The sequence below is a fragment of the Nelusetta ayraudi genome, unplaced genomic scaffold, assembly GCF_046127955.1.
Source record: "Nelusetta ayraudi isolate G7.1 ecotype Tasmania unplaced genomic scaffold, CSIRO-AGI_Nayr_v1 ptg000219l, whole genome shotgun sequence".
NCBI lineage: Eukaryota > Metazoa > Chordata > Actinopteri > Tetraodontiformes > Monacanthidae > Nelusetta > Nelusetta ayraudi.
The window spans coordinates 31,295-56,678 of record NW_027466268.1 but is presented as its reverse complement, the minus strand read 5'-3'; the positions used below and the strand labels follow the sequence as shown (position 1 = coordinate 56,678).

Here is a 25,384-nt window from a genome sequence, read left to right as displayed (position 1 = left end):
CAGCGGTGCTGGGAATGGGGAGCGGGGGTTCTGCCTCGGGAAGGCGGAGCGGCTTTGCAAGGTTAAAAATCCCAAACAACGCATCAGAGCCGCAGAGAGCAGCGGCACGTTGAGCCTTTTGTTTACGGCCTCCACCTAAAACTCATGTTTTGTTGGACCTTGCAGACAACAACAAAAACAACAACAACAACAACAACAAGGTGGTCTCTGTCAAAACCTGGCTGGGGGTGTGGTCCAAAATACCTGGGAGTGGTAGCTGTGCGCTTTGTGACATCACAAAGGGCCAACTGCCTAAACCTCCTCGGAAGACAAGTGGACAAGCATGTAAAACAATTATCCATGTTTAATTATCCTTAAGGAAAAAAAACAAAACAAAAACTGTCTAGCCCACACACAAAAAGTAAAAGACTACCCTTTGTGACATCACAAAGGGCTGTTTCCAAAGTTAGTTGTTTTTTTTTTTTGTTTGTTTTTTAAGCACACACATGCCCTGTCCTAAAAGTCAAGCAATCAGAAGACGGTTTTAGGACTTCAGTGGACTTTGCCCCCGCCCCCACCGATCCCAGACAGTCAACACACATCACAGTCTCCTTACAATAATAAACGATAGATTTTATTTCAGTATTTATTTGGTCATTACATAATAGTACTGTAAAATGCTCGCATTTTAAATGTTGTCAGCTGCAGTTAAAGAGACGGCTGCAAAAACAAAACAAAACAATTTACATCCTTATTATGTGTTATTTCATTTATTTGACGAATCACCATCGTGCCAGCTGACAGTCACAACTGCTCCTACGGTATCTTCACACGGCTACGGACATATTTTTATGCTTTATGGTGGAGGGGCAAACTGTTAATCAACCTGTTTTCTTGTACTGTCGCACTCCTCCACAGTTTTCCACTTCCGAGGCATCAACAACCTGATATCACCCAGAGACAGAATAAGTGAGATGCCTGGAAGAGGTGACAAAAAAATAATAATAATAATAATAAAAAAAAAAACCCAACTGTCAGATATAGATTCTTTTTCTTTTTTATGATACAAGACAAATCACGAAATGAATGCAATTTCATTTTTTTTGTTTTGTTAATAACAATACATACATTTATAAAGAGCACAATGATTATAATTTAACCTTTCTGCGTGGAGGAAAAAAAAGAAACCAAAAACACATAAAACCCCATTTGAACCCAGATTGTAACCGGAAATATTTTCCCCCTCACTGCCGACTGTACAACTCCTGTCTTGTTTTTTTTTTTTATTTGTTTATCGATTATCTAAACAACTCTCTCGCAAGCATTAGTCTGGTCACTGCCAAATCATAAGAAAAAAAAAAGAAGTAGACTACACTGCAACACACTATTTACAGTATATTATTTATATATTTATATTATATATATTTATATCACACTGGCTGTAATTATGACAGGATATATTCATGAGCATCATTAGTGCAAGGCATGAGTAAGACATGTAAAAAGAGTTAGAGACCAGATGTACTCTGTGTGTGTGTGTGTGTGTGTGTGTGTGTGTGTGTGTGTGTGTGTGTGTGTGTGTGTGTGAGATATGGTTCCTAGTGGGAGAAAAACAGAAAAAAAAAAACAGGGTTGTGCTCAACCTTGGTGAGAAAACTGGTGTAACAGACTTTGTGTGTGTGTGTGTGTGTGTGTGTGTGTGTGTGTGTGTGTGTGTGGTCTTTCTGTACAATAATGTTTCCGTGTAGCAGTAAGGAAGCAGAAAATCATAACAACGTGACGAATGTTCATGTGCAAATGTGCGCCAAGACACACGCAGAGACACACACCCACTCACCGTGGCACCAGTGTGAGTGCCGCGCGCACACACACACACACACACACACACACACACACACACTCTGCCGTGTCTAAAGCACTTCCTCGCGGGGGGAAATGGGGAGTGGGGGGGGGGGGGGGGCGAGTAGGACGACGGCGCCGGGTGCAAACCCAACCCCCCCGCAGCACCACGACGGTGACAGTGACGCAACTGAAGAGGAGGAATTCAAAGACGGGCGGAGGGGAAACACAGGAAGTGTCAGGAATCAGGGAGTGGGGAGGGGGGGGGGGGGAGCAGCCCTGCCTGTTATTGGATGCTTTCTGTGTTGCATGTGTCCATACAGTTAGTCGAGTCACCCGTGATGCTGTGAAGCCTCAGGATGGAGCGCTGGGGTGGGGAAACAAACAAACAAACAAACAAACAAAATGCTACAGTAAAGTGAAAAGGTGAAAGGCTCAAACACGACTGCAGGGTCCCAGTGAGGGAAGTTCACGGCTCTTCCATCTTTTTCTTAACCTCTGTCTTTTACAAAAAAAAAATCCAACGGCAAACAGACTTTTTTTCCTGTGCAAATGCAGATAAGGGATTAAAAAAAAAACATGTTTGTTTTATGCTTTCGGCTATGTACGTTTTTTTTGTTGTTGTTTGTTTTGTTTTTTTACAGGTGCATCCATAAATTTCCCCGCTAAAGGAAAATCAAGAAAGGCTTCTTTTTCCTCTTAAAAAGAAGGGAGAAAAAGAGCCCAATGTCAGAAAAGCAACAGTGATGTTTTCTGGTCGTCACGGTCAGAGTGAAAAAAAAAGGAAAGTTGTGACAACGCACCGGAAGGAAGGATGGAAGGAAGGATGGAAGGAGGGATGGAAGGAGGGATGGAAGGAGGCGACGGTCGGACATTAACTGATGCATCGGAACAAACAGAGAGGAAGGGGTGGGGGTTGAAACAGTATTCTGCTCTCGCTTGACCAGTGTGAGAAGAGTTGGGGAGAAGGGGGGGAATGAAGTGGGGGGGTTGGTTTGGTGAGTGACTGCGGCGGCGGAGGAGGAGGTGTTTGTCTGCATCAGTTACTGCTTTGTACAGTTTGGTCGGGGTCAGAGGTCAAGGGGTCAGGGTGAGGAGGGAGGCGTTCTTTCCTAGTTACTGCAGCAGGGCGCCTTGGCCGGCTGGGCGCTCTCCGTCAGGTCCACCCCCCTGCTCCGCCCGGCCGTGGCCCCCGCCGCCTGGGACTCGCTCTTCGGCAACCTCTTGGCTGAGGAGGCAACGTGGAGAAGGGGAACATTTGTCACAGTGATGACAATAATTTGTCAAACGATTCATTTTTATAATTTTTTTGATTGCGATTAATCACACGATCTTCATAGTTAACAGCGATTAATCGCGGTTTGAATTGCGTGTGTAAAAAGGCTGCGTTCACACTGCACGTGGAAGCGTCCTGTTCACACTGGACGCAGATTTCTCCATGACAGTCGACAAGCGCTTGTTTGTTTCTGTTTAGACACCCAAACCCCCCCCGCCCCCCAATAGCCAGCCCACTCTGTTGTTCTCTTTCGTGTGTGTGTGTGTGTGTGTGTGTGTGTGTGTGTGTGTGTGTGTGTGTGTGTGTGTGTTTGTTTGTTTTCGTTTCGTTAACACTCTGTTTAGATACTGACAAATATAACGTACACAAATACGATCGCATTTGTCATTTGTGGTATTTTATTTTGAAAATATACCAGATTTTCTCGTGTTTCTTTGATATTTTCAAGGTTTCTTTTTTCAATCAATTTGAAAACCTGTCTAAGTTCATGGAAAAATATAAATTTTCCTGGATCGCTCGCGCGCTCAAAATCTGAACGGCACCATCGGTTAACACGGGCGGTGAGAGGAAGCGGGCTGTGAACCTGGCCTCACGTCTGAAATAGGAAAAAAAAACAAAAAAAAAACCTTGTGGATTGCATTTAACCCATCACGATTAATGCGTTGACGCTGACAGCCCTAATAATAATAATGATAATAATAATAATGATGAGAAGAGGAACTGGCAAAACAATAAAAAAAGAATCACAGATTGTGAACCACAAACCCACCGATGGCCATGAAAATCTCGTTCACGTTCATGGAGGTCTTGGCTGAAGTCTCCATGAAGAGGAGGCTGTTGTCGTCGGCGTAGGACTGAGCATCCTGTCAACACAGCAGCAGCAGCAGCAGCCACACAGCAACAACCAACAGGTTCGTCAACAGCGAGCAACACAAAACACTGAGAGAGTGACAGCTACACATCGGTCCGCGGCTGCTTGGCTCACGCATGGCAGAACGGCACCGTGTGAATTGAAACACGCGTCTTGATTCGAGATCCGATTCAAAGTCTTTACAGCGAGAGACATCGCTGAGCAGGAGGCTGCGGAGGGCGTTTGGACGGCCTGCGGTCTGTCGAGATCAGCAAGTCGCTGCTGACCGCTGAGGACAGAAGCCAAGTCCGTCCAACACCCACACAACCACCGTGATTGGTCGACGCAATCAAAGCAATTCAAAAGGTATAAAAATAAAAGCGTCGCATTTACATTCTGTGTGAGAGTACAGCCAATCGTTATACATCAATTGATTCTTCTGGCTTCTGGAACCAATCAACAGACGGCAGGTGGGGAGGGGGGGGGTGAAGAGACGGTGGGTTTGACTCTGACCTGGAAGTCCACGGCTCTCTTGCTGGCCAGGTCGGCCTTGTTGCCTGACAGAGCGATGACGATGTTGGGGCTGGCTTGTCTCTGCAGCTCCTTCACCCAGCTCTTCGCCCGCGCAAAGGACTCCTGGTGGGGGGGGGGAGAAGCGTCTGTCAGTACAGCACCGCTGGAGGTACTAAATCAGTCCGGGCTATGAGATCTGTCCCGGGTCTTACGGCAACTCTATTAGGACAAATTACATTGTGGTCCAACAGATACATAGACAGATACAATATGATTATATCATATCCATCTATCTTCTATCTATCTATCATCTATCTATCCATCTATCTGTCATCTATCCATCCATCATCCATCTATCTTCTATCCATCTATTGTTTGTTTGTTCAACTGCGATGTAGTTTGTCCTAATAGAGTTGCCGTATGCGACGTCATTGGCTGTGGCCGGACCCCTGGACAGATCTGGTAGCCCGGACACATTTTGTACCTACAGCGTCTGCAGAGCTGCACGTGTTGGCTAACGCATCGTCTGCACGAGTAAAAGTTAGCAAGCCCCTCCCCTCTGCCCCCCCCCACCGCCACCCCAACATGCATAATTCAGCCGACGCGCCTCGTTGGTGATGTCGTAGACCACGATGGCGGCCTGCGCTCCTCTGTAGTACATGGGCGCCAGGCTGTGGTAGCGCTCCTGACCCGCAGTGTCCCAGATCTCAAATTTGACCGTCGTGTCATCCAGGCACACCGTCTGGGTGAGGAAGGCCGCTGAGGAGATGGAGGGAGGGAGAGCGAGGAGGAAGAGAGGGAGGTGGGGGAGGAAGGGGAGAAGGGATCAGCAGGTGATGATCATCAATATACCAACCAGACAAAAACAGAACAAGCAGCGTCGCACTCAACCGTCTGGAAAACACGTCAGAGCGGCGCTTCGTCAGCCGTCGCCTGATTTTCCCACTTTAACTTCACGGGTTGGCTGCTGCTGCGGCTGCTGCTGCTGTTGCTGCTGCTCGACAACCAGGCTGTCTAATCTGCGTCTGAAGAAATCAATTTGCTATTTGAGGGAATAAATTTGGTATTTGCAGCAGGCTACGAGTGTGCGGCCGCTGTTTGTTTTTGTCTTCTGAACTAAAGCCCTGTTTAACATTTTAGTAACGCACAGGAGACAAAACAGCAAAATCCAGACGTGTATTTACAACTTTAATCTGTGTATTCACTCTTTGTGTTTCTTTTTTTGAAATGCCAGGTATTTTATACCTTTAAATCACACCTTTAAATCGAGGCCCAAAATGTGGCAGTGACCCCAGCTGTCAGCGCAAACTTAATTTTTTCCCCCCTTCAGCCGCACAATGCAGGTCAGCACTGATTGGAAGTCGCTCCAGCAGGCTCGTCCGCTGCAGTGAAGAGCAAAGCCCGCCGGAGGCGACACAAAACGCCGCCGTCCTGGTTCACGCCCACCTGGCGACACATGAAACGGCTCGTCCGCTCCCCGCCGCCCTCACCTCCTATTGTGCTTTCCTGGAATTCATGGAACTGGCCCTTGACGAAGCGGAGCACCAGGCTGGACTTCCCGACGGCCGACTCCCCCAGCAGCACCAGCTTGAACTGACAGATCTTGTTCCCCGCGTTGGGCCCGTTGGGTCTGGTTGCGCCGCCGCGACTGGCCATGACCTTCTCCGATCCCCCGCTGCTGTCCCGCCTGCCAAATCCTCACCACCAGGACGTCTGCTGCCAGACAGGAAGCAGTAGGGGGAAACGTCACTGACTGGCAGCTCAAATGCAGATAAATAAACAGCACGACCGAGCTCCCGAGTTCAAAATGTCTTCCGTGGCTTTATGTGTCTGACAGGCAGCGGCCGAGACTACGAGTCCAAGAACAGAACTTCTTTCAGGATGTATCACAATGTGAAAACCAGTGTGTGTGTGTGTGTGTGTGTGTGTGTGTGTGTGTGTGTGTGTGTGCCAAGAGGAAGAAACGTGTGCAAACAGTCACGTCAACCTCTCAGGGAGCAAGCGCATGAAATAAAACTGAAACATCTGCAACCTCACATTGTTATCGTGTCAACTTCAAAATGTTCAAAAATACAATCACAGTAGAGAGAAACATGAAAACATTCACCTTACACTTATTGACCAATCCCAAACAACTACAAAGCCAATCGGACCCGACTGCATTCAAAGTAGCAGCAAATGAACAAAACAGCCGTTTGAAAAATACCAGGCCCATCGGCGTCGTCACCACACAGGCCGCTGGGAGAGAACAGAAGCCTTGTGGTGAACCCTCCACAGTTTCAATGGGCTTCCACCCACGAGCTGGACACCAATGCGTTAAACACTAAGACAGAGGCTTCGGCGAGGGCGCATGCCATTCATACATGCATTTCTTACTAACTTCTTTAGAGCTGAACGGCTGCAGCCTAATCTGCAGGGAACAGGCGTCACTTGTCTGCGGGACGCTGGTGGAATCCTGCCTGACCCTGATTGACGAGCAAACGTTTATGCCATGAACCTCGCGACCATCCTTTTTTTGTTGTTGTTGTTGTTGTTGTTGTCAGATTGAAAACAAAACCTTTATTTTGAAAACATAGTGGTCACTTTAAAAACAACAACAACAACAAACAAACAAAAACTGACAATGCTGATCTCAAAGGAAGAAAGTGAGAGCTAAAGATCTTCTGTGTTCATCAAGCTCAGGCTCTATAAACTGGAGGACAGCGGCCAGCTAGCAAATAAACTCAGAAAGCAACAGGTGCCTGATCGTGACAACAGTACGGCAAATCGTTCAAGCGCTAACACGGTTTCAGGAGACCTGAAGCTGGCTTCCACTTTACGTTGAGTACGAACAACGCCGATGTGACAGGGGCATCTGCTGCAGCAACAAGCGCGCGAGGGGGTGTACAGAATGCAATGCGATAGCTGTCAAATCAACGCGATAGGATGCAAATGCAGAGGCAGCTCGCCATTAAAACGCAGAGCTTTCGGAAACTGCGTATGTCACACGGGAGGATCCGTCAACACACGCTGTTTGACAGCGCACTCAAAAACACTGGGCCCCGGCTGGCTGACTGGCTGTCGCAGGTCGGCGGAGAAGCTACGAGCTCACACTGAGCACGCTGCAAATCAGCTGTCCGTTGTCATTATTTTTTTTAAACCTGGGAGGAGGGGGGGTGACGCCATTTTCCCCAAATTGTTTTTGTTGTCAAGCTAGTTAGCTTTGGACGCTGCTAGCAAACCGTCTCTGCAGAGCACTGCCCCCAAACCACCACTGCTAGGAAAAACGCATTTACGCTACATGCTAAGCTAATTAGCGAAACAAAGCAGTGCACCTCCGGGGCTGCCGAAGTGTTTACTTTGCCGTGAAGTCGCCTGGTTACCAATCTGAAATGTTCCGCTAGTGTGTCAATGTTGTTTGTCGGGGAGTAGCTGCACCCGCAGCTGGCAAACAACTGCTGCTGGCTTTGCCCAAAGTAGCCCTTCAGCTGCGAGCTGGCCTCACACTCACACTCACACACACACACACACACACACACACACACACACAGACACAGACTCAACTTTACACTTGTCATGCGGGTCGCTAGCTCAGCTGCACGTTACATTACTATTTGGACGCGGTTAGAACGCAAAACGGGCCTACATTTCTCCCATTAACACGACAAGCATCGCCGACACTCGCCACGCTCTGCTAGCGCTGGCGAGACGATACAGACGAGTGGGCAAACTTTAGCGTTAGCCGCTGAGCCAGCTGGAAACCACAAGTTGTCGATTCACGTCTGGAGACGGTGGGTACCTGAGAGCCAGGCGACGCTTGGAACCTGGAGGAGCGCCGCTGTGGTATTTATTTACACACGGACGCTGTTGTGGGGGGGGGAGAAATAAAATTCAACAATCCCGTCACGTCTCCTCCTTTTCTTTCTTCTCGCAACTTCCCTTTCGAACCAAAACACAAACAACCTCTTCCGCCCTCCCCGTGCCACGTCACGCCGCGCATCTGCACAGGAGAAATGCACAGCATTTCCACAAATTCACTTGAAATAAAAACACCAAATGAAACATTCACTTTTGTTTTATTTATTTTTTTTTAATAACAATTTAAATAAGTCATAACACTGTCTCAATCCTGGAGATAGAGCATCATCCACGTTAATTATATGTTGATGCAAAAAATAGGAAGCCTTATTTTATCTTATTTTGTTATTTTGGTTTTGAACAAGGGTAAACCAAGGATTGTCTGCTATTAAAGTTAAAAAAAAAAAAAAAAAAAAAAACTTATTAAAAAAACCCGTAGATTTATTAACATTTTTAATTAAAACTCCAAGCTGTAAGCTTTCAATCACCCTAAAAAAATAGATTGACTTTTTTCATGTTTAGCTAGCTTTGAAATATCTTTTCAAAGTGGATTATTTTGGTTATTTTCAATCATTAAAAGAAAAATATTCCACCAATTGGTACACCTCAATAATCTTAACGGCTCAACGTTATTACAACGAAGCAGCAGGTGGCGGTAAAGTGCTCGACGTTTTGCGGGCTAGTACGGCGAAGAAGAACATCGGTCCGTCTCATACTCCGGTCACTTCCGGATAGGCCATACCAGCACATTTCACATCCCGTGCATTTGTGTTTTTGAATTTTAAATGCCGTCGAATTGTCACCAAATTGAATAACTGTCTCCCCAAGACAGTTTCCCCTTTATTAAGAAGCAGCGATCTGTTTGATTTAATTTCCGGTGCCCCGTAGCAGCACCAAGCAAGCAGCCATGGAGGATGAAACAGCGGAGAGTCCAGAGGAGCAGCTGCTGAAGCAGCACCGCAAAGAGAAGAAGGACCTGCAAGGTACTTTGCGCCAACATACCTCCTGCCGTTAATGCCGTAAACACCGGCAACTAAACGGAAGAGTCCCAGCCTGTGGTGCTGCTCTCCCTCCCTTTTCTAACCAGCGGAGAGAAGCGCAGCAAGTGGCATAAAATATATGAACTCTTGTAAAATTACCGGTTTCACACAGGCTTAAGACGTGTCTTCTATTGTTTTTGTTTTGTTAAATTTCATCCAAGCATACTGCTGCAATTTGACGTGTACATTGGTGCTAATCAGATATTGGATAACTAAGATTTTAGGTTGAAAGCAAATAATCTGAGCTAATTGTTTTCAAATGTGAGACTCTGATGTGCCAGAGTGAGAGTCCTGCACACTGTTTTGTTAAATGTTGTTGTTCGTCCTCAGCGCAAATCCAGAAAATGAAGAATGCGGTGCCCAAAAACGACAAGAAGAAGAGGAAACAGATGACGGAGGAGATCGCCAAGCTGGAGGCCAACCTTAGCCAGAGACACGAGGAGGAGCTCACACAGCTCACATCTGACAACAAGGTGGCTCCTCATCTTTCCCTGTTTCTTTTACTGTTTCTTTTCTGACTTCTTAACAATAGCCACAGCCTGTAAATACTGAACTGGAAATTGAAACTCTGTCTGACCAGGTGGAAGCGGTTACAAATGGAGTGGAGGTCCTGAAAGTTGAGGATGGAGAAGAGGAGGAGGTGACACAGCCACGTGTGACCAAGGCCCAGAAGAGAAGGGTGAGAAGGTCCAACATTGAACCCTGGAGCCAGCAAAAGAAGTAACAGTGGACATTTCCTATTTCTGAAAGGTGCGTTAACACAGGGAAATTTCTGATCCGATTTTATTGTCCAGGACAAGAAAGTGGCCCAGGAGAAGGAGAGAGAGAACCGGATTGCCGAGGCTGAGGTGCAGAACCTGCAGGGCGCCAGGCACCAGGAGGGCCTCGCCTTGGCCCAGAAACTGGCCCAGAAGCAGCTCCAGATCAAGGAGATCTCCTCTGACGGCCACTGCATGTACCGGACGGTCGCCGATCAGCTGGCTCAGCGGTCAAAGGTGGGTGTGTTTTTGTGTGCAGATTCCCTCCTCTTCTCTTCCCAATGTTTGTTTTACCGCCGCGACAGTAGAAGATCTCCTTCATTTCCTCTGTTTGACGGCAGCCTGGTTCAACCGTGAGCGTCAAGGAGCTGCGTTCCCAGACAGCCGAGCGCATGAGAAGCAGCGCTGATGACTTCCTGCCCTTCCTCACAAACCCCAACTCTGGTGACATGTACACAACAGGTACATTCACACGTCTTGTTGTCAGTTAGCAGAGACTTTGTGGGAAAAAATAAATTGGCTAACAGCTCTTCACGTCTCTGATGGTTTTGTCTTGCTGCTGATCCCCAGATGAGTTTGAGAAATACTGCAGCGACGTTGAGCACACGGCAGCGTGGGGGGGCCAGCTGGAGGTAGGACGTTTGAGGACGCAAGGGGGCGCCGTTCGGTCTCTGTTTGACCTTCTAAATCTTTTTTTTCTCCCTCTTCTTAGCTGCGAGCTTTGACCCACGTCCTTCAGACGCCGATAGAAGTCCTGCAGGCCGACTCGGCGACGATAAAGATTGGAGAGGAGTTTCACGGTGAACCCATCACTCTTGTGTAAGTCACCTGTTTGCTGTTTGCTGTTTGCTGATGTCATTCATCACCAGTCGAAAGAAGCGATTGGAGAAAAAAAAAAAAATCTCAAATCTCCTCCTTGATTGTGTTGCAGTTACATGCGTCACGCCTTCGGACTGGGGGAGCACTACAACTCTGTGGAGCCGCTGAAAGACCCGGCTAACGCAGAGGACAACAGCTGAGAGACACTGGTGTGACATCAGCCGCTGTTTGTTTTGTGTGTGTGTGTGTGTGCGTGTAAACTTGCGTGTTCCAAGGACTTCCAGCTGCAGACGTGCAGGAGGAGATCTGTCGCCATCCAGGATGTGGAGACTTTGTGAAGTGCACCGTCACGCTTTTCTGCTCACAAGAGGAAACTGTCAGCAGGGGGAGCGTGGTGGCAGTAAAACATATCGTTGTTTTGAAAGTTTGAAGTAGCTCTGCGAGCGACGAGAGGGAGGACGCCGCCCCGAGCTCCTCCCTCGGTTTCCCATCAGGCCTTTCTGTACGACGCCGTGACGGGACGGGAAGTCACGGCAGCCCATTCTGTGATGTCAAGTGAAAAAACAATGTGACAATGTAAAACAACGGTCGTCGTTGTGATGAACTGAATGTCGAAACTTGTGCATCACCTCGGTGTTATATAAACACAATCAGCACTGACCAAACGTCTCTCTGCGTCGTCTTTTCTACTGTGGCAAATAGTTGTGCCTGTATTTTGGTGAATGTCGGTGAAATGAGGCAGAATTGATTTGGTCTGTTTTCTCCCTGAAATATAAGTTGTTAAATTGAAAAACTTCATCTGGATATTTTAAAATACAGAAAACATGCAAGTAATAAATGTACTAATTTGGACAACCATCAAAGTATTATTGTTCAATAAATACTTATACTACTCGTTAAAAATGTGTCGACCGCGATCCCACATCGTACAGCCTGCCTAAACGTTGGGCTATACCGCTCTCTGACCACTGGAGGTCGCTTCTTCGCCAACTTTTAACTGCAGGCCGACGAGCCTGTTGCCATGCGGCCACAAACACAACTTGCTCCGGGCCGACTCGCTGCTTCCAGTCCCGCCAGTCCGAGCGCATAAAGGAACTTCCTGCTGCTGACCAACCTATCGGTGCTGCTGCACAACAACCAGCACAACGATGACGACGACAACAACAACAACAACTTCCACCAGCCGCCTGCCCCCCCGCCCCCCTGAGCTCCTCTCTCCTCAGACAAGTCAGCCTCCTCACACTGACACCCTCAGCTCCTGGAACACTTCCAGGATGAGTCCTCGGATGTGTTACTCAGCGCGCAGATTTGTGATTAAATATTTTTCTTGATGCGACGCCTGCAAGCTGGCTGAGCTGAATTTGGGAAATAATAGCTTGGAGGAGCTGCCTGCTGTTCCAGGCCATCTGGAGCCCTTGAAGGAGCTCTCTCTGTTCGGCGAGCAAATTACAGTGGCGCCACCTGAGGCGATAGGTGGCTTCTCGCTGTTCTGCATGATTAGCATCCTGGAAGTGTTTGAGGGGTGGGGGGGGGGGAGAGAGAGGAGAAAACCCCTTAAAATCTTGTCGTTTATTGTAATAAATGTTGCACAGGCGGCTTGCAGAGCCCGGCTGTGCTCAGTCCGACCCGCAACTGCATTCACGTGTTGCTGCTGTTGTTTTTTTTTTCATGTCAAAAATCGTAAAATGAGTGAAAGCAAATGGAAGCAATTGTGTTCTGTCAAATTATGAAACGCAACGCTTTAATCGCTGAGAGCTTTGATAAATCCTTTGCAGTTTTTGGGCTGCAGTCTCTGCTGCGACCTCTGTGACCTCCAGGTATAAATAACAAGGATCTGCACAGACTGACAAGGACTAATGTTGTCTGCAATATTTTTCTTACCACTTGATGTTGTTAAACTTCTCCGTAAAAATGTAACTGATTTTACTTTTTGACAAAATACATTCAGTTTAAAAACAAACAAGATATGAGAAGAGACCGTGTTGTGACAACGCGCAGGCTGTAACGCCATGGACCATGCAACCATCTGCTTTCCATTCAACACTTTAAGGCACATTTATATTGAATGGGTATTTAGAAGAACAGCTAAAATATAAATTTTATTTAACGCGTCTGTCGCACATATTTAAATTTTTAACGCACTTTATCAGACTATCTGAGGTTATAGGTGAGTTTAATACCAGTTCCCGCGTTTTGTTTTTCGTACTCGTGCAGACGCTACTTAAATCTTGCCACCAGGTGGCAGCAGATGACTGTGGGAAAAGTTTTCCATGGTTTCACCTGGATACTTCGATAAATGCATGAGGTTTACTGAAGGTATTCGATCGTATAAATGTTGCAATACATTTCGGGGGACATTCAGTTATGTTCAGAAAAAGAAAACAATCCTAAAGCTCAGCAAGTAACTTTTCAAAGTTGACCATCCAAAGGCCCTCGTGCCAAATGATCACCGAAAGTAAAATGAGAAAATGCCGCCGCAAAAGAAAGATGGAAACCACAAGGTTAGTGTCACACTGGCCTGGAAACACGAGCGAGCCACGCGTCCATTGGCTGTCTAAATAAATAATAATAAATTAAAAAAAAAAAATGCACCTCCTGCCTTATCTCACCGCCTCATCTCGTCTACAGTGACATCTGTTCCAACCTGCCAGACAACAGACAGAGAGACGGGGAACTTAATTTCCAGCAAATTAATTTTTCCTCCACGCCTCCGGAGCTCACGAGCTCCTCCACTCTGCCGCCGCCGCTGCTGCTGCCGCTGCGCGTGTCTACCGAGTCTGAGCCTCATGCATAAAGCATCAGGTTTAATTGCAAACCCAGAAACTAATGACTTTGGACTGGTTAACAGCAGGGGAGCCATACATCTCGAGCAAACTGAATGAAAAATCAGCTCCGAGGAGTCGGCGAGGGAGGTAGGAGTAGGGGGGGGGGGAGAGAGAGAGAGAGAGAGAGAGAGAGAGAGAGAGAGAGAGAGAGAGAGAGAGGCTAGCTCGGCCTCCTAATTGATGAATAATTGAAGCGGTGAGCTACAGGGCATAATTGTGACATTTTGTTTCAATCAATTTCCAAGTGGTGTGGGCGAGAGTGCACTTAAAGAGAGAAGGGCGATGACGGAGAGTGTGTGAGCGAGCGAGGGAAGGAGGGAAGGAGCGAGGGAAGGAGGAAAGGAGCAAGGGAAGGAGGGAAGGAGCGAGGGAAGGAAGGAATGAGTAAGGGAAGGAAGGAAGGAGCGAGGGAAGGAAGGAAGGTGCGAGGGAAGGAGGAAAGGAGCGAGGGAAGGAAGGAAGGAGCGAGGGAAGGAAGGAAGGAGCGAGGGAAGGAGGAAAGGAGCAAGGGAAGGAGGGAAGGAGCGAGGGAAGGAAGGAATGAGTAAGGGAAGGAAGGAAGGAGCGAGGGAAGGAAGGAAGGTGCGAGGGAAGGAGGAAAGGAGCGAGGGAAGGAAGGAAGGTGCGAGGGAAGGAGGAAAGGAGCAAGGGAAGGAGCGAGGGAAGGAAGGAGAGAAGGAGCGAGGGAAGGAGCGAGGGAAGGAAGGAGAGAAGGAGCGAGGGAAGGAGGGAAGGAGCGAGGGAAGGAAGGACAGAGGGAAGGAGGGAAGGAGGGAAGGAGCGAGGGAGCGCGAGGTGAAGGAAACGGACGCTGGCTCCTTTGACATCTGGCAGGAGCTCGAAGAGGAAGAAGAGGAGGACGAGGAGGACGAGGAGGATCTTACGACTGTCCAAAGCCTTCTGAAAACCTCCTCCAACATTATAACCTGAGTCTCCTCCCTTTACTTCTCCCACACCCTACAGTTGTACAGCCCTATGCCAGGCCAACAGGGGGCGCTGTGTCAATGTCAGCAGCATGAGACGGGAGACTCGGCTCTCGTCGTAGCAACAGCGGCTGCTTTCGTCTCAGCGTGCGTGGCTAAACTTCTTCCTGAGCCGCTTTCATCATTTCCAAGTGCCGCGCTGCTCTGCTAACGACACGCAGCGTTGCGTTACGTTGTGTTGTTTCGCCGCCCTGAGGAAGCGGGAAAACTCTGTGGCGCCACATCCCACTGCGGCTCGTCGCACTCACTCAGCACTTCCTGCTCCACTGTGTGTCAACAGCCACCAGCTGGAAGAGGCTGTGTGCTCGCCCACTTTAAATTTTAACTTTTTAAAGACTTAATCACCGCTGTGAAGATTAAACAGGCGCCGGCTTCTGCCCGCGGCTGCCGTGAATCTTTCATGATGTGTGAATTTCACGAAACCGGCGCCAGATTTTGCGTAAGAAGCCACGCGGCGGAAGAGAAATTATTGCAGTTGTTATTATTTTTTTCTCCTTTTTTTTGTCTGCGTGGTGTTGAACACGACTGACAATAATTAGGTCACCCCGATCTTCCTGGCACTGCAACTCGGGGGTCAAGGGTCACCGGCGCCAGCCGACCATGTGCAGACAGCAGATGTTGAGGCCTCGAGCGGTGGAGGAGCAGCGGCGCCGCTCGCTCAGCGGCCTCGGGACTTGGTGGTCTGGCGTCTGCTGCGCCACGCCGCGCCGCTTGTGCCGACACACACCGGTGCCTCTTTTTAAACACACTCTAGAGGAAAAACACAACACAACACCACCGTCAGTCCAGTGCTGCTTCCTGCATCATCAGGATCCTTTTTCACTTTGTTCTCATCTCGGTTTCATCCAGAACCACCAAGTGGTCCCTGGCGGTCGCCGGGTTCGCAGCCGATAAAAAAAACAAAAAAACAACAATTCCGGAAATAAAAAAGAAACGGCAACGACGACGACAACAACAACAACCACACCTGCGGCTTGATTGACGCGTATGCAAACGAGGTGGCCGTGTCCTCAAAGGAGGCGCCATACGGACGGGAGCGGCGCTCCGACGGGAGGCGCTTGTAGATTCCTGACATGCCCGGCGTTATGTTAATGAGCCGTTCTCCCGCTCTGATATAATTACTGCGAGGGGGGATGTTGCCTTTGGTGGCTCTGTCTGTCTGTCTGTCTGTCTGTCTGGGCGGCGGCTACCTGACGAGGGTGGTCGGTGGAGAGGAAGAAAGGGAGGGATGATGAAGTAGCGGGCGCATAAATTCTCATTTACAACGCTGGGAGGTGAAGGCGGCGATGTTGGCAAATTCACTCAGGATGATGTATTGGCCAGAAGGCACCTGGGCTTCATTATGCACCGTCTTTGTTAAGAAGCTCGGCGTGCGGCGGCGCTCAGTTTGTTAGCGGGCGTTTAGAGCGAGCGCAAGTCAGAGTCGGATACAAAACACAGGATCAAAGGAATCAACCCGCTGCTGAAGGTCACGCCGACGCTTCCTTTTCCATGTGTTGTTGTGTGGTGTCGGGCTGTGGGCTCTGGAGCGCCCCCCGCTGGCAGGGTTTGCGTCACGATCCAAAGGGATAATTAGCTCGCCCGGCTTGCTGCTTGAGCGGGAGGAATTCCTGAGATTCCCCAACGCTGCAAGGCGGCGGCTTTTGTAGAGAGGTGGAAGTTCACGAAAATCCCGAAGAACAGCAACATTAACGTAGCGTTTGGCGTGAAAAGTATCCGACGTCGTCTCCCGGTGAGGAGTGGGCTCAGGTTTCCAGGCAGAAACTCTGTGAAACTCCACAACTGTGACGTGGATTCACGATTGAGTGAAATGCAAAATTGCGCCCGTCCGGGGAATGTAGCTGATAAGCTACGCTAGCTTCTGTCCCTAGGGGGCAGCATGAGCAACACTGCCACATGGCTGCAAGAGAAGAAGAGGCTACGATGCTGAAACTAAGCAAGGGGGGAGGGGCTGAACGTGGAGAGACCTCGAAAATACTCGTCATGTCACTTTGTTTGGAACGTCGTAACTGTTTAAAGTCTTTGTTGCAACGACCTTATTTTCACACCAGTCGCAAAAACCCAGAAACCAGCACAAAAACGTCCTATTTTCAAAAAATGCCATCCTTGCGTTTGCTGCTTTCCACCACAACTTGTGATTGTGTAAAAGCTTAAACAATAAAAAAACGTGTCCGCCGGGCTTCTCCTCCCCTGCAGGGCCCGGATCATTTCCCGCCGCACGTCGTGATTGCAGTCTTCAGCTGGGACCAACCATTTGACACCAACCGGCCCGGATTTCTCCTGCCGTCCACCCCCGCCCTCATGCTCCACCACCTCCTCCTCCTCTTCCTCTTCTTCCTCTGCTCCTCCTGACTGGAGCTCTGGTTGAAATCCAGGAGCATTGATTGCTGAATTAGAGAGGCTTGTGACTGGAGTGTGTGTGTGGGTGTGTGATGGGTGAGGAGGATGGGAGGAGGGGTGAGCCGTTCGATAATGAGCGCTAGCTCGGGTGTCATCGCCGGGAGTGTGCGCCCGCCGCGCCAATCAGCGCCATCTATTGTTGCCCAGAACGGATCAGGTACGGAGCTGCTGGCAGACGACCAGACTATTGTCTGCATGACGGCTGCACAATCAATCCCGCTGCCTGGCTGCCTGCCTGCCTGGCCGCCACTAGGGGGCAGTGTGGGATTCTCCTCCTGCACACACGGAGGCAAGAGCTCTGATAATTCAGGAGACAGAGGCTGCTCATAAAGCCCAGAACAATAGGATGGGCTTTTGTTTTATTTATTTATTTATCTATTTATCTATTTATTTATTTATTTATTTTTACTGGATCCGGGGGCTTGATTTAAATCAAACAGCGGTGCCGACTTGTGCGAGGCCCCCGATGCGAGAGAGGAGAGAGGTCGCGGGCTCGGAGGCACCGAGGCGTCGCGCCCTAACGAGACAATAACGACGCTATCGCTTCATCCGGAGCTCCGACGGCAACAACAACAACGACAACAACAAAGGGGGCCGTCCTTGATGTTCCAGCGAGGAGCGGAACGAGATCTAGAGGGGGGGGGGGGAGAAAAAAAGAAAAAGAAAAGCTAGTTAGCAAAGCGTGAAGAGATGAAGGCGAGACGTCGGCGGCTTAATGAGGCTTCCTCCGAGTCTTTTCTCTCTCCCGTCTCACATCCGGTAGGACGGACGGATCGTGCAACCTGCTGCCAGGTTGCTACCTGCTGCCTGTCCAGCCTTTGAGGCCGCCACCACTGCCGTCCCTCATTAAGGGGGAGGTTTTGGAGAAGGCGAGGAGCCGAGGCCGGTCGGTGAGCTGCCCGTCTTTGAATCCTTTTGTTTCTTTTCCCCCCCTGCCCCTCCCCCCCTCAAAGTTTTTCCTGGGGTTTGGATGATGACAGGGGAGGAATGCCGCGCTGGTTTGTTTGTTTGTTTGTTTGGTGCTATTTGTGTTTGTGGGATCGGGGGGGTTGAAAGTTGAAAGCTGCTGCGTTTTGTCTTTTGATGCTATTTTCAGACGGCTCACTGCGAGGGATCACGACTCCTCCTCATCTGATTCACCCACAAACATTCCTGCGTCACTTCCTGCGGTGGGCCACGTTCATCGAGGGGGCGTGTCAGTCTTCTGCTGGGTGGGGTCTGATTCCTCATCATTATTCCAATCAAAACGGCCCCCGGGTGGTGGGGGGCGGGGGGGGTGGACAGTTCAGTCATCACCGGCTCTGACTGACGGCTCAGTGTCTGGGAATCTGCTCCGAGGTCATGTGATGTGGCCACTGGAGCGTGCCCAGAAATATGCTAGCGAGCGAGCGGCAGGCGGGTGGGACACCAGGTAGCAGCATCTGGTCCGGCTTTTTTTCTTTCCTATTTTTTTTTTTCTAGCACACGCGCTGCCTGTGGCTCTGCAGGCTTGGCTGGCTCGACATCTGTCGGCGGCCGGCTGGACGGGCGGCGGCAGCCAACCAGCGAGCCGGACCGACCGGCCAGCGTCCTTCAGGGATGTGTCAGTTCTGCGGTGGAGGGAGCATCACAGTGTTGCCCTGTTTGCATTTTCAAAGACGCTTTTAAAGGACCAGTGTGTAAAATTTGCCTGATTTATGATTTTTACATTTTTAAAAGCTTAATAATCTGCCCACAAACACATTAATAAAAGTGCAAAGTTGCAGTACAATAAAAGTGATTTGGTTTTCCTACCCATGGAATGGTTATTATTCTTATATCTCATACATAATATACATAGACAAGGGTCTTGCTCCCAGTGAGCTGCCAGCTTGCACTGCCATGTCTTTAAGGGAGCTGGTGACAGACAATCCATCCCACTTGACAGTGTTTTTCGTATAGGCCACAGTAGTTCACTGGCAAACTCGGGAGAGGTTGCGTGAGTGAAATAGCGCTGCACTCTAAAATGTTGCCACGTGATGTCGCTGTTTCAACTCAAAATCTCCACATATTACACACTTTGCCTTTAATTTCATGGTCATTGATATTTGTTATGCTAGCACCAGATTTCTTTTTTTTTTTTTTTTTTAAAGAAAACGGCCTCCACCCACCAGGGGGCGCTTTACACAACAACATTGGTTGTGTATGCTTGAAAAGACCTCTTTGTAGATATATAAATTATACCTCTCCCCTTTGGGCTGTCCCCTAGTGGCCATTGGCCATAACAGCTATCTTCCTGTCCCACATCTGGACAAAGAGTCTTCCTGTTGACGAGGCAACGCTGCTGCCTTTTAGCTAAATGCTAACAGCAGCGAGGCTCTGTGACTGTCTTTTAGCATGCCTCCTTTGCAGACCTTGCATTGTGTGATGTTGTGCAGCACAACAACATCACACAGTGCCGGTGATTAAGCAACTAACATACAGCAGGAAGGTGCCCGGGCTTCTGAAGGTTTAACGCACAAACTCCTGAGGTTTTTCTTGCGGAGGTCCCGCCCACAGCTCGCGCTACATGTCGTAAAAGAAAACCCCACTGTAATTATCTTCTGATTGTTCTCGCTTCCCATTTATCCTGCCACAGACGATGCCAGAGGCAATTTTTTTTTCTTTTTTCTTTTCTTTTTTTTCCTTTTTGGTGCAGATAACGGCTTCGTGGGTGGAGGGAAGAGTTCAGAACGTCTGCGTCTGGAATGACAAGGACCTGCTGAGAATCAGGAGGCAGCGGCTGTAACCTTGCCGGGATAATTGAAGGAAAGTTTACAGCCTCCGCCGTGCCAATCAGGCATTCATGCGCCGTCTTCCCCCGGCGTGACGGCGGTGCCAAACTTTTCTAAAGATAAATAGGCGACAATTAAACGTGACAAAAAAAAAAAAAAGGAGCAGAAAGGCAAACTTTTACAGAGGAGATAAAGCAGGGCGTATCGATCTAAATATCACCACTGCCGATACCGAGGTGAGTATCATTGAATATCGAATCGATACTTGTCTGATGAGATACAGTGTATACTTTTGTTGCAGTTCCTCCTCTCTTCTGCAAAGAACTCCAACGACCCTGCCACACACACACACACACACAGACACACAACCTGACTTTATTATTATTGGTAATGTTAGTGTTATATTTTGTTGCATTGTTGCTTTTTTTTAGTTATTTGTGTCACTAGTGACTTTCTTTCTGAAACAATCTGAATCAGGTGTTGTGAAAGGGGAATTATTTTTCTACTGCTGAATTGTTTTGTATGTAGTTGGTTAATAAAAAATAATTTAAAATCTTTGTCCCGTGTAAGCATGATCATCATCAACTAACTCAAGTGAAAAGTATCGGTATCGGCGATGCTCGCCCTGTGTTTACTGTGTTTGCTATGGGATGGATACAGAAGAGCCTGGTATCGCTCACCTCTAGCAGCAGACTGTGTGTTTCCGTCAGCAGCTGCCACCGACGTTACTTCCGGCATTTTTCGAGATTATATTCTGAGTGTGTTCCCCACTAGTGGACCACCAGAGCTGCCTCAGCGACGCTTCACACGGCTCGGGCTAACAGAAAAGAGCAGCGTGATGCATCGCGGCCGCCTGCTCTCGAGCAGACCGGCCGAGCCCGGCCGACGACAGATGGCCGTCGCTCCCTCGGTGGTGCCCGGTCGCAGATGCCAGCAGACGAGGTGACAAACACTCGGCAGGTGTCCGTCCCTGTGCGTGCGTGCGTGTGTGCGTGTGTGTGTGTGTGTGTGTGGGAGGACAGGTGGGAGGGTGGGGACAAAGAGCATCTTTCCTGCAGGCAGAGGAGAGTGAAGCTGATCGCGGAGGACGACCTGCAGGAAGGAGGGAGGAGGCGGCCGGGGAAGCCTGTGGGCGGAGTCTCGTGGAGAAGGGGGGAGGGGTTTGTGACTCACGTCTCTGCTGGTTGGTGTTTGTAGTTTCCCACATCTCAGTTGGACTAAAAAGCACACTGTTGTCTTCATGGCTGAGACTGGAGCTCTGAGGAGGGAAACAGCACTCGATCCCAGTCAAACACTTTTTGGCAAATGCTGCAAAAAAAAAACAAAATACATCACCCCCCGCTCCATTCCAGGGCTGCACTTCAGTCGGCCTTCGGTCTCTTTTGGCTGCACTCGCCAGTCTGGCTGAACAGCGGCCAGGACAGGCCGGGCAGGTGCAGCGGCTGCCAGCAGCAGCAGCAGCAGCAGCAGCGTGCACAGCCGCCAGGTGAGCTGCTGCTGCCACCGCTGCTGCTGCTGCTGGCCAGGTTCCCTCCAGAGGATCGCCACGCTGACCGCACACCAGATGTCTGCGGAGCACCAGCAGGCAGGCAGGCAGCAGGAACACACACACAAATGCACAAACACACCACACACACACACACACACACACACACACACACACTCTCAGAGTGGATTTTTCCGCCGACCCTCTGTGGGTCGTGAGCGGGGCTTTAGGAGGCGTCGCTGCCCTGCCGATGATGTTTGACTGCTCGTCTCTCCCAGCACAGCAGCAGCAGCAGCAGCTCAACCATCAACCGTCGCGCCGTCATGAACTCATATGAATGTCTTGGGGTCCGGAGGTGGAGCGGGTCGGGGGGCCAGCGGTCAGTGAGCAGTGTTAGCAGCCGGCAGCTTCGTCCCGGGTGTCGGGGAAAACAACTCGTAGTGAAACCGGCCATTTGGACTTTGCTTTGGTTGGGTCGGTTCTGTACTCGGTCCAAACAAAGCAGTTATGTAACCCCCGCGCCAGACCCCCCCTCCCCCAACCCCCCTGGATTGTAGCTCTGCGTCAGCGTGGCCGTAAAAAGTGGAACCACAAACTCACAAAACTCACAAAACTTTTGGAGCTTGTGTGTTACAGATATTGACGCAGCAGCGGTTGGTTTGGATGCGGCCCTGCAGCAGCAGCAGCAGCAGCAGCAGCTTCAGCAGCTTCCCCCACACCCCCCATCAAGCCGCCCACGCTGATAATACACAGCTTCGGGTCCAGAAGTTGCTAATTTGGGGCTTTGACTCTGGGCCCAAACACGATCAGCCAAGCAGTTCTGTAGGTTTGGCTCGGTGGAATTCCTCCTGGCCTTGGTTCCTGTCCTGCACATTTTCCCAACCAGTGTTTTCTTTGTCCCATTAAAGCGACATTATCAAATACTTGATATAGTGGATGTGAATTTGAATTGCTATATAATTAAACAGATTTTCCAACTGCTTTTTTTTCGGGCGGGGATTTCAAAACCACTGTTTCTTTTACTCAAAGCCACATTTTTCCAAGCTGAGATGTTGAGAAGCGCAATAATAAAGTTAGTCGGCGCCGGCCGGGTCGATTCAGCCCTCAGACAGCCGAGCGCAGTGTTGAAACTTTAATGCCATCCACTTCATTCTGCACCTCGCTGCTTTTTGAAGCCGGTACCGCAGAAACACCTTTGCAACCCAATGCTGTCTGCAGAACTTGTTTAAATTCACAGCAAATTCCAACCTGCAGCAGCGACAGCAGCAGCAGCAGCAGCAGGAGCTTGCATGCATCAACGCGACGCCGCCTTCGACCTGGAAGTGTTTTCGGTGGGAATAATATCAAGCATCCGCGCTGGGAACGGCGACGGCGGGTTTCTTGCGCAGGACGTTGACAGCTCATTAATCAGAGTGGCGGGAGGCTGGACGGCGGGAGGAAGACGGATCGGCCATCTGTAAATATTTATTCAGCATCTCTATAATTAAACACAGTCCATGCATCATGTCGGGGCGAGCGTGAATGCTGCTGAATAATACAGAGCGGAACAGCCGGGTCAAACATGTGTGCGGCGGTTCCGAGGACGGCGGGGGAGACGAGTGTGGCGGCTTTGACGTGAAGGTGAGGATGTGAAGGAGAGAAGAGGAGAAGATGGAAAATGTCGTTTTATTCTGGCCTCTAACTTGACAATTGGCAACAGAACGTAAGGAGGAAAAGGAAACGCGCTCGGCAAATTTGTTCACATTGTCGACGGTCGCACACGAAGATGTTTTACGCGGAGTCGACGTCGCCGCGCACACCAGCAGCTTGTTTATCAGGGGTCCTCGCTGGAGCTGCAGTTCCACTCAGAACAGGTTCGTTCTATTCTATTCTATTCAATTCAATTCAATTCTAGTCCTCCCCACTTTGTATGTGTGTGTCTGTGAGCAGCAGAAATACAAGGGGAAAAGGCCCGACACACTTAATAATGTCATTGGGTGCGAATGCTATTAGCAGATTAGCTGTGGCCCAGGGCGGCCGGGCCGTGTGGGGGAAGCAGATAACCTTCTGCCGGCTAATTTAATATCAGCCCCTCTTCTTCCTCTTCCTCTTCCTCTTCTCGGCTCGCTTTACACGCAAAAGGAGGGGATTTTAGAAGGAGCGAGTGAAGGAAGAGGTGGAGGGAGGTGGGGGAGGGTGAGGAGGTGGGGGGCGGGGCGACAAGATAGCCGCTTCTTGAAGATTGCTCGTCGCAGCGCAGCAAACTGCCGCTGAGGGGGGGGAGCTGCTGAGCAGGCTCGCAGTCCAAATAGCATCAAGATGGACGGGTAGGAGTTCAGCCTCAGCGTGGCCTCAAAGGATCCGCCCACTTTCCCAGCCCACCGCCGCCCCTCTTTAAAAGTCTTTAAAACTCAGCCCCCCCCGCCCCCCAGCTGCACCAGGCCGAGGGGGAAGCGCCTGTCGCCCCGTGGCCCTAACAGGAAGTAGACTGGGGGCGGGGGCGGAGGGGTGGTGGGGGTGGATGGGCCGGCAGGAAGTGAGGAAGCCGCTCGGAGGAATCAAATCCCTGCCTGATCCGCTCCGGAGCTCCGGAGCTGGAGGACAGCGGCTGCTATCGCTGCCTCGCACCGGCGCCGGCGCCGGCACCGCCGCCACTTTATCTCATCGGCAGCAGAGTCCCACTCCCCCCCCCCCTACCCCCCCTCCCTCCTCCGGGCTACTTTACTAATAACCTCCTCCTTATCAGCCACGCCGCACCTCTGCCTGTGATCAAAGAGCCAATTAATGGAGCGGTGGAAAGGTGAAGCATTCAAATAATGGAGACAGCTGTTTTCCCTCTGTTTGAGAAAATCCATTTTGTCTCCTTATCAGCTCCCAGCAGCCGCCCCTCCCCCAACCCCCCACCAAACCCCTCCCCCTTCACTACTCTCAGCCAACCAGCGGCTGCCTGCTCCTGCCCGCTGTGATAAGAGAAGAAGAACAAGAAGATGAAGGAAAAGAGAGGAGAGGAGAGGAGAGGGGAAAGTCTGACTCCTCGTGCGTCTCGTCGATGTGGGCGGAGCTTCAACAAAGAGACGAGTGGTGATGGAGGAGGAGGAGGCAGCTCTCGAAAAAACAACAAAAAACATCTTTGGTTCAAACTGAGGTCGATTGTGTGTCATCAGCTGCGTCAAAGAGTTTCTCAGCATCGCGTCCAGAACCGCGGCATTTCATATTTCAATCAAAGCTGCGTTGCAATAAAAAGGGGAGGGCCAATCGTGACGCTGCATTCACTTTGTAGCCTCTCTGAGGAGGAGGGGGAGAAGAGGAAGGAGGAAGAAGAAGAGGAAGGAGGAGAAGGAGGAGAAGAAGGAAGAGAAGGAGAAGAAGAAGGAGGAGGAGGGGGAGGAGCAGAAAAAGAAGGAGGAGAAGGAAAAGAAGGAGGAGAAGAAGAACCACAGCCTCACTGGCAGGTATTAACATATTTATTACACCGTTTAAGAGAACAACAATACCAGAATTATACTGCAAAGTTTCACAGACTGACAGATCATAGTTTACAGCCCAAAAAAATAAACAAACAAAACAAAAAAATAAAATCATCATATTCTTGAAAAATAAAAAAAAATGTAACAAAAAAAACGACAAATAAAAAGAAAAAAAGAAAGCAACCAAAAAGCAACCACAGTTCTGACATAGTAGACTGGAAAGCTCTCTAGAGGACCCTGACCCCGGGCGCCGAGGAGACCACCGCCCAGCGTCAGCCTGCCACTAACCTGTGGTCTTCATGTCTCAATTAGTAAAGTATTGCACAACGACTTCAAATCAGTTCAGCTCGCTTTTTTTTCTTTCCTTTGTAAAATCCACAATAAATTTTCTCAAGAGAATGCAAAAAAGAATAAAGGAAAACAGCCCCTCCCCCCCTTTAAACTCCAACCCCCCCACCTCCTCCACCCACTCGCTTCCATCAATGCTACTTCCCTGTGGCCCCGCCCCTTCCCTGACCCGAGCCCCTCCCCCAGAAATGTGTCTGGATAAGTAGGAAATCTAAATCGCACTTCCTCTCCATTGTGAGGAAGAATTAAAAAT

The 25,384-nt window shown here is 49.6% G+C and overlaps 2 protein-coding genes across 3 annotated transcripts; one reads left to right on the top strand and one right to left on the bottom strand.

The window, feature by feature from the left end:
• Positions 1 to 591: 591 nt before the first annotated feature.
• On the bottom strand, positions 592 to 8,393 carry LOC142881843 (ras-related protein Rab-5A). 2 transcript variants are annotated; one of them, XM_076016203.1, is made up of 6 exons: positions 8,236 to 8,393; positions 5,948 to 6,173; positions 5,065 to 5,216; positions 4,458 to 4,580; positions 3,864 to 3,957; positions 592 to 3,046 (listed from the first exon to the last, which is right to left on the bottom strand). In XM_076016203.1, exons 2-6 carry the CDS (start codon positions 6,111 to 6,113, stop codon positions 2,931 to 2,933), a joined length of 651 nt encoding a protein of 216 aa, XP_075872318.1. In that variant the 5' UTR covers positions 6,114 to 6,173; positions 8,236 to 8,393; the 3' UTR covers positions 592 to 2,930. The 2 variants fall into 2 exon arrangements, with proteins under 2 accessions (XP_075872318.1, XP_075872319.1); XM_076016204.1 differs by having other exon boundaries at positions 5,948 to 6,170.
• A 602-nt stretch (positions 8,394 to 8,995) lies between these two features.
• On the top strand, positions 8,996 to 11,763 carry otud6b (OTU deubiquitinase 6B). The gene is made up of 9 exons (XM_076016190.1): positions 8,996 to 9,054; positions 9,183 to 9,277; positions 9,665 to 9,807; positions 9,915 to 10,013; positions 10,129 to 10,329; positions 10,434 to 10,554; positions 10,663 to 10,724; positions 10,805 to 10,911; positions 11,024 to 11,763. Exons 2-9 carry the CDS (start codon positions 9,202 to 9,204, stop codon positions 11,109 to 11,111), a joined length of 897 nt encoding a protein of 298 aa, XP_075872305.1. The 5' UTR covers positions 8,996 to 9,054; positions 9,183 to 9,201; the 3' UTR covers positions 11,112 to 11,763.
• Positions 11,764 to 25,384: the final 13,621 nt, after the last annotated feature.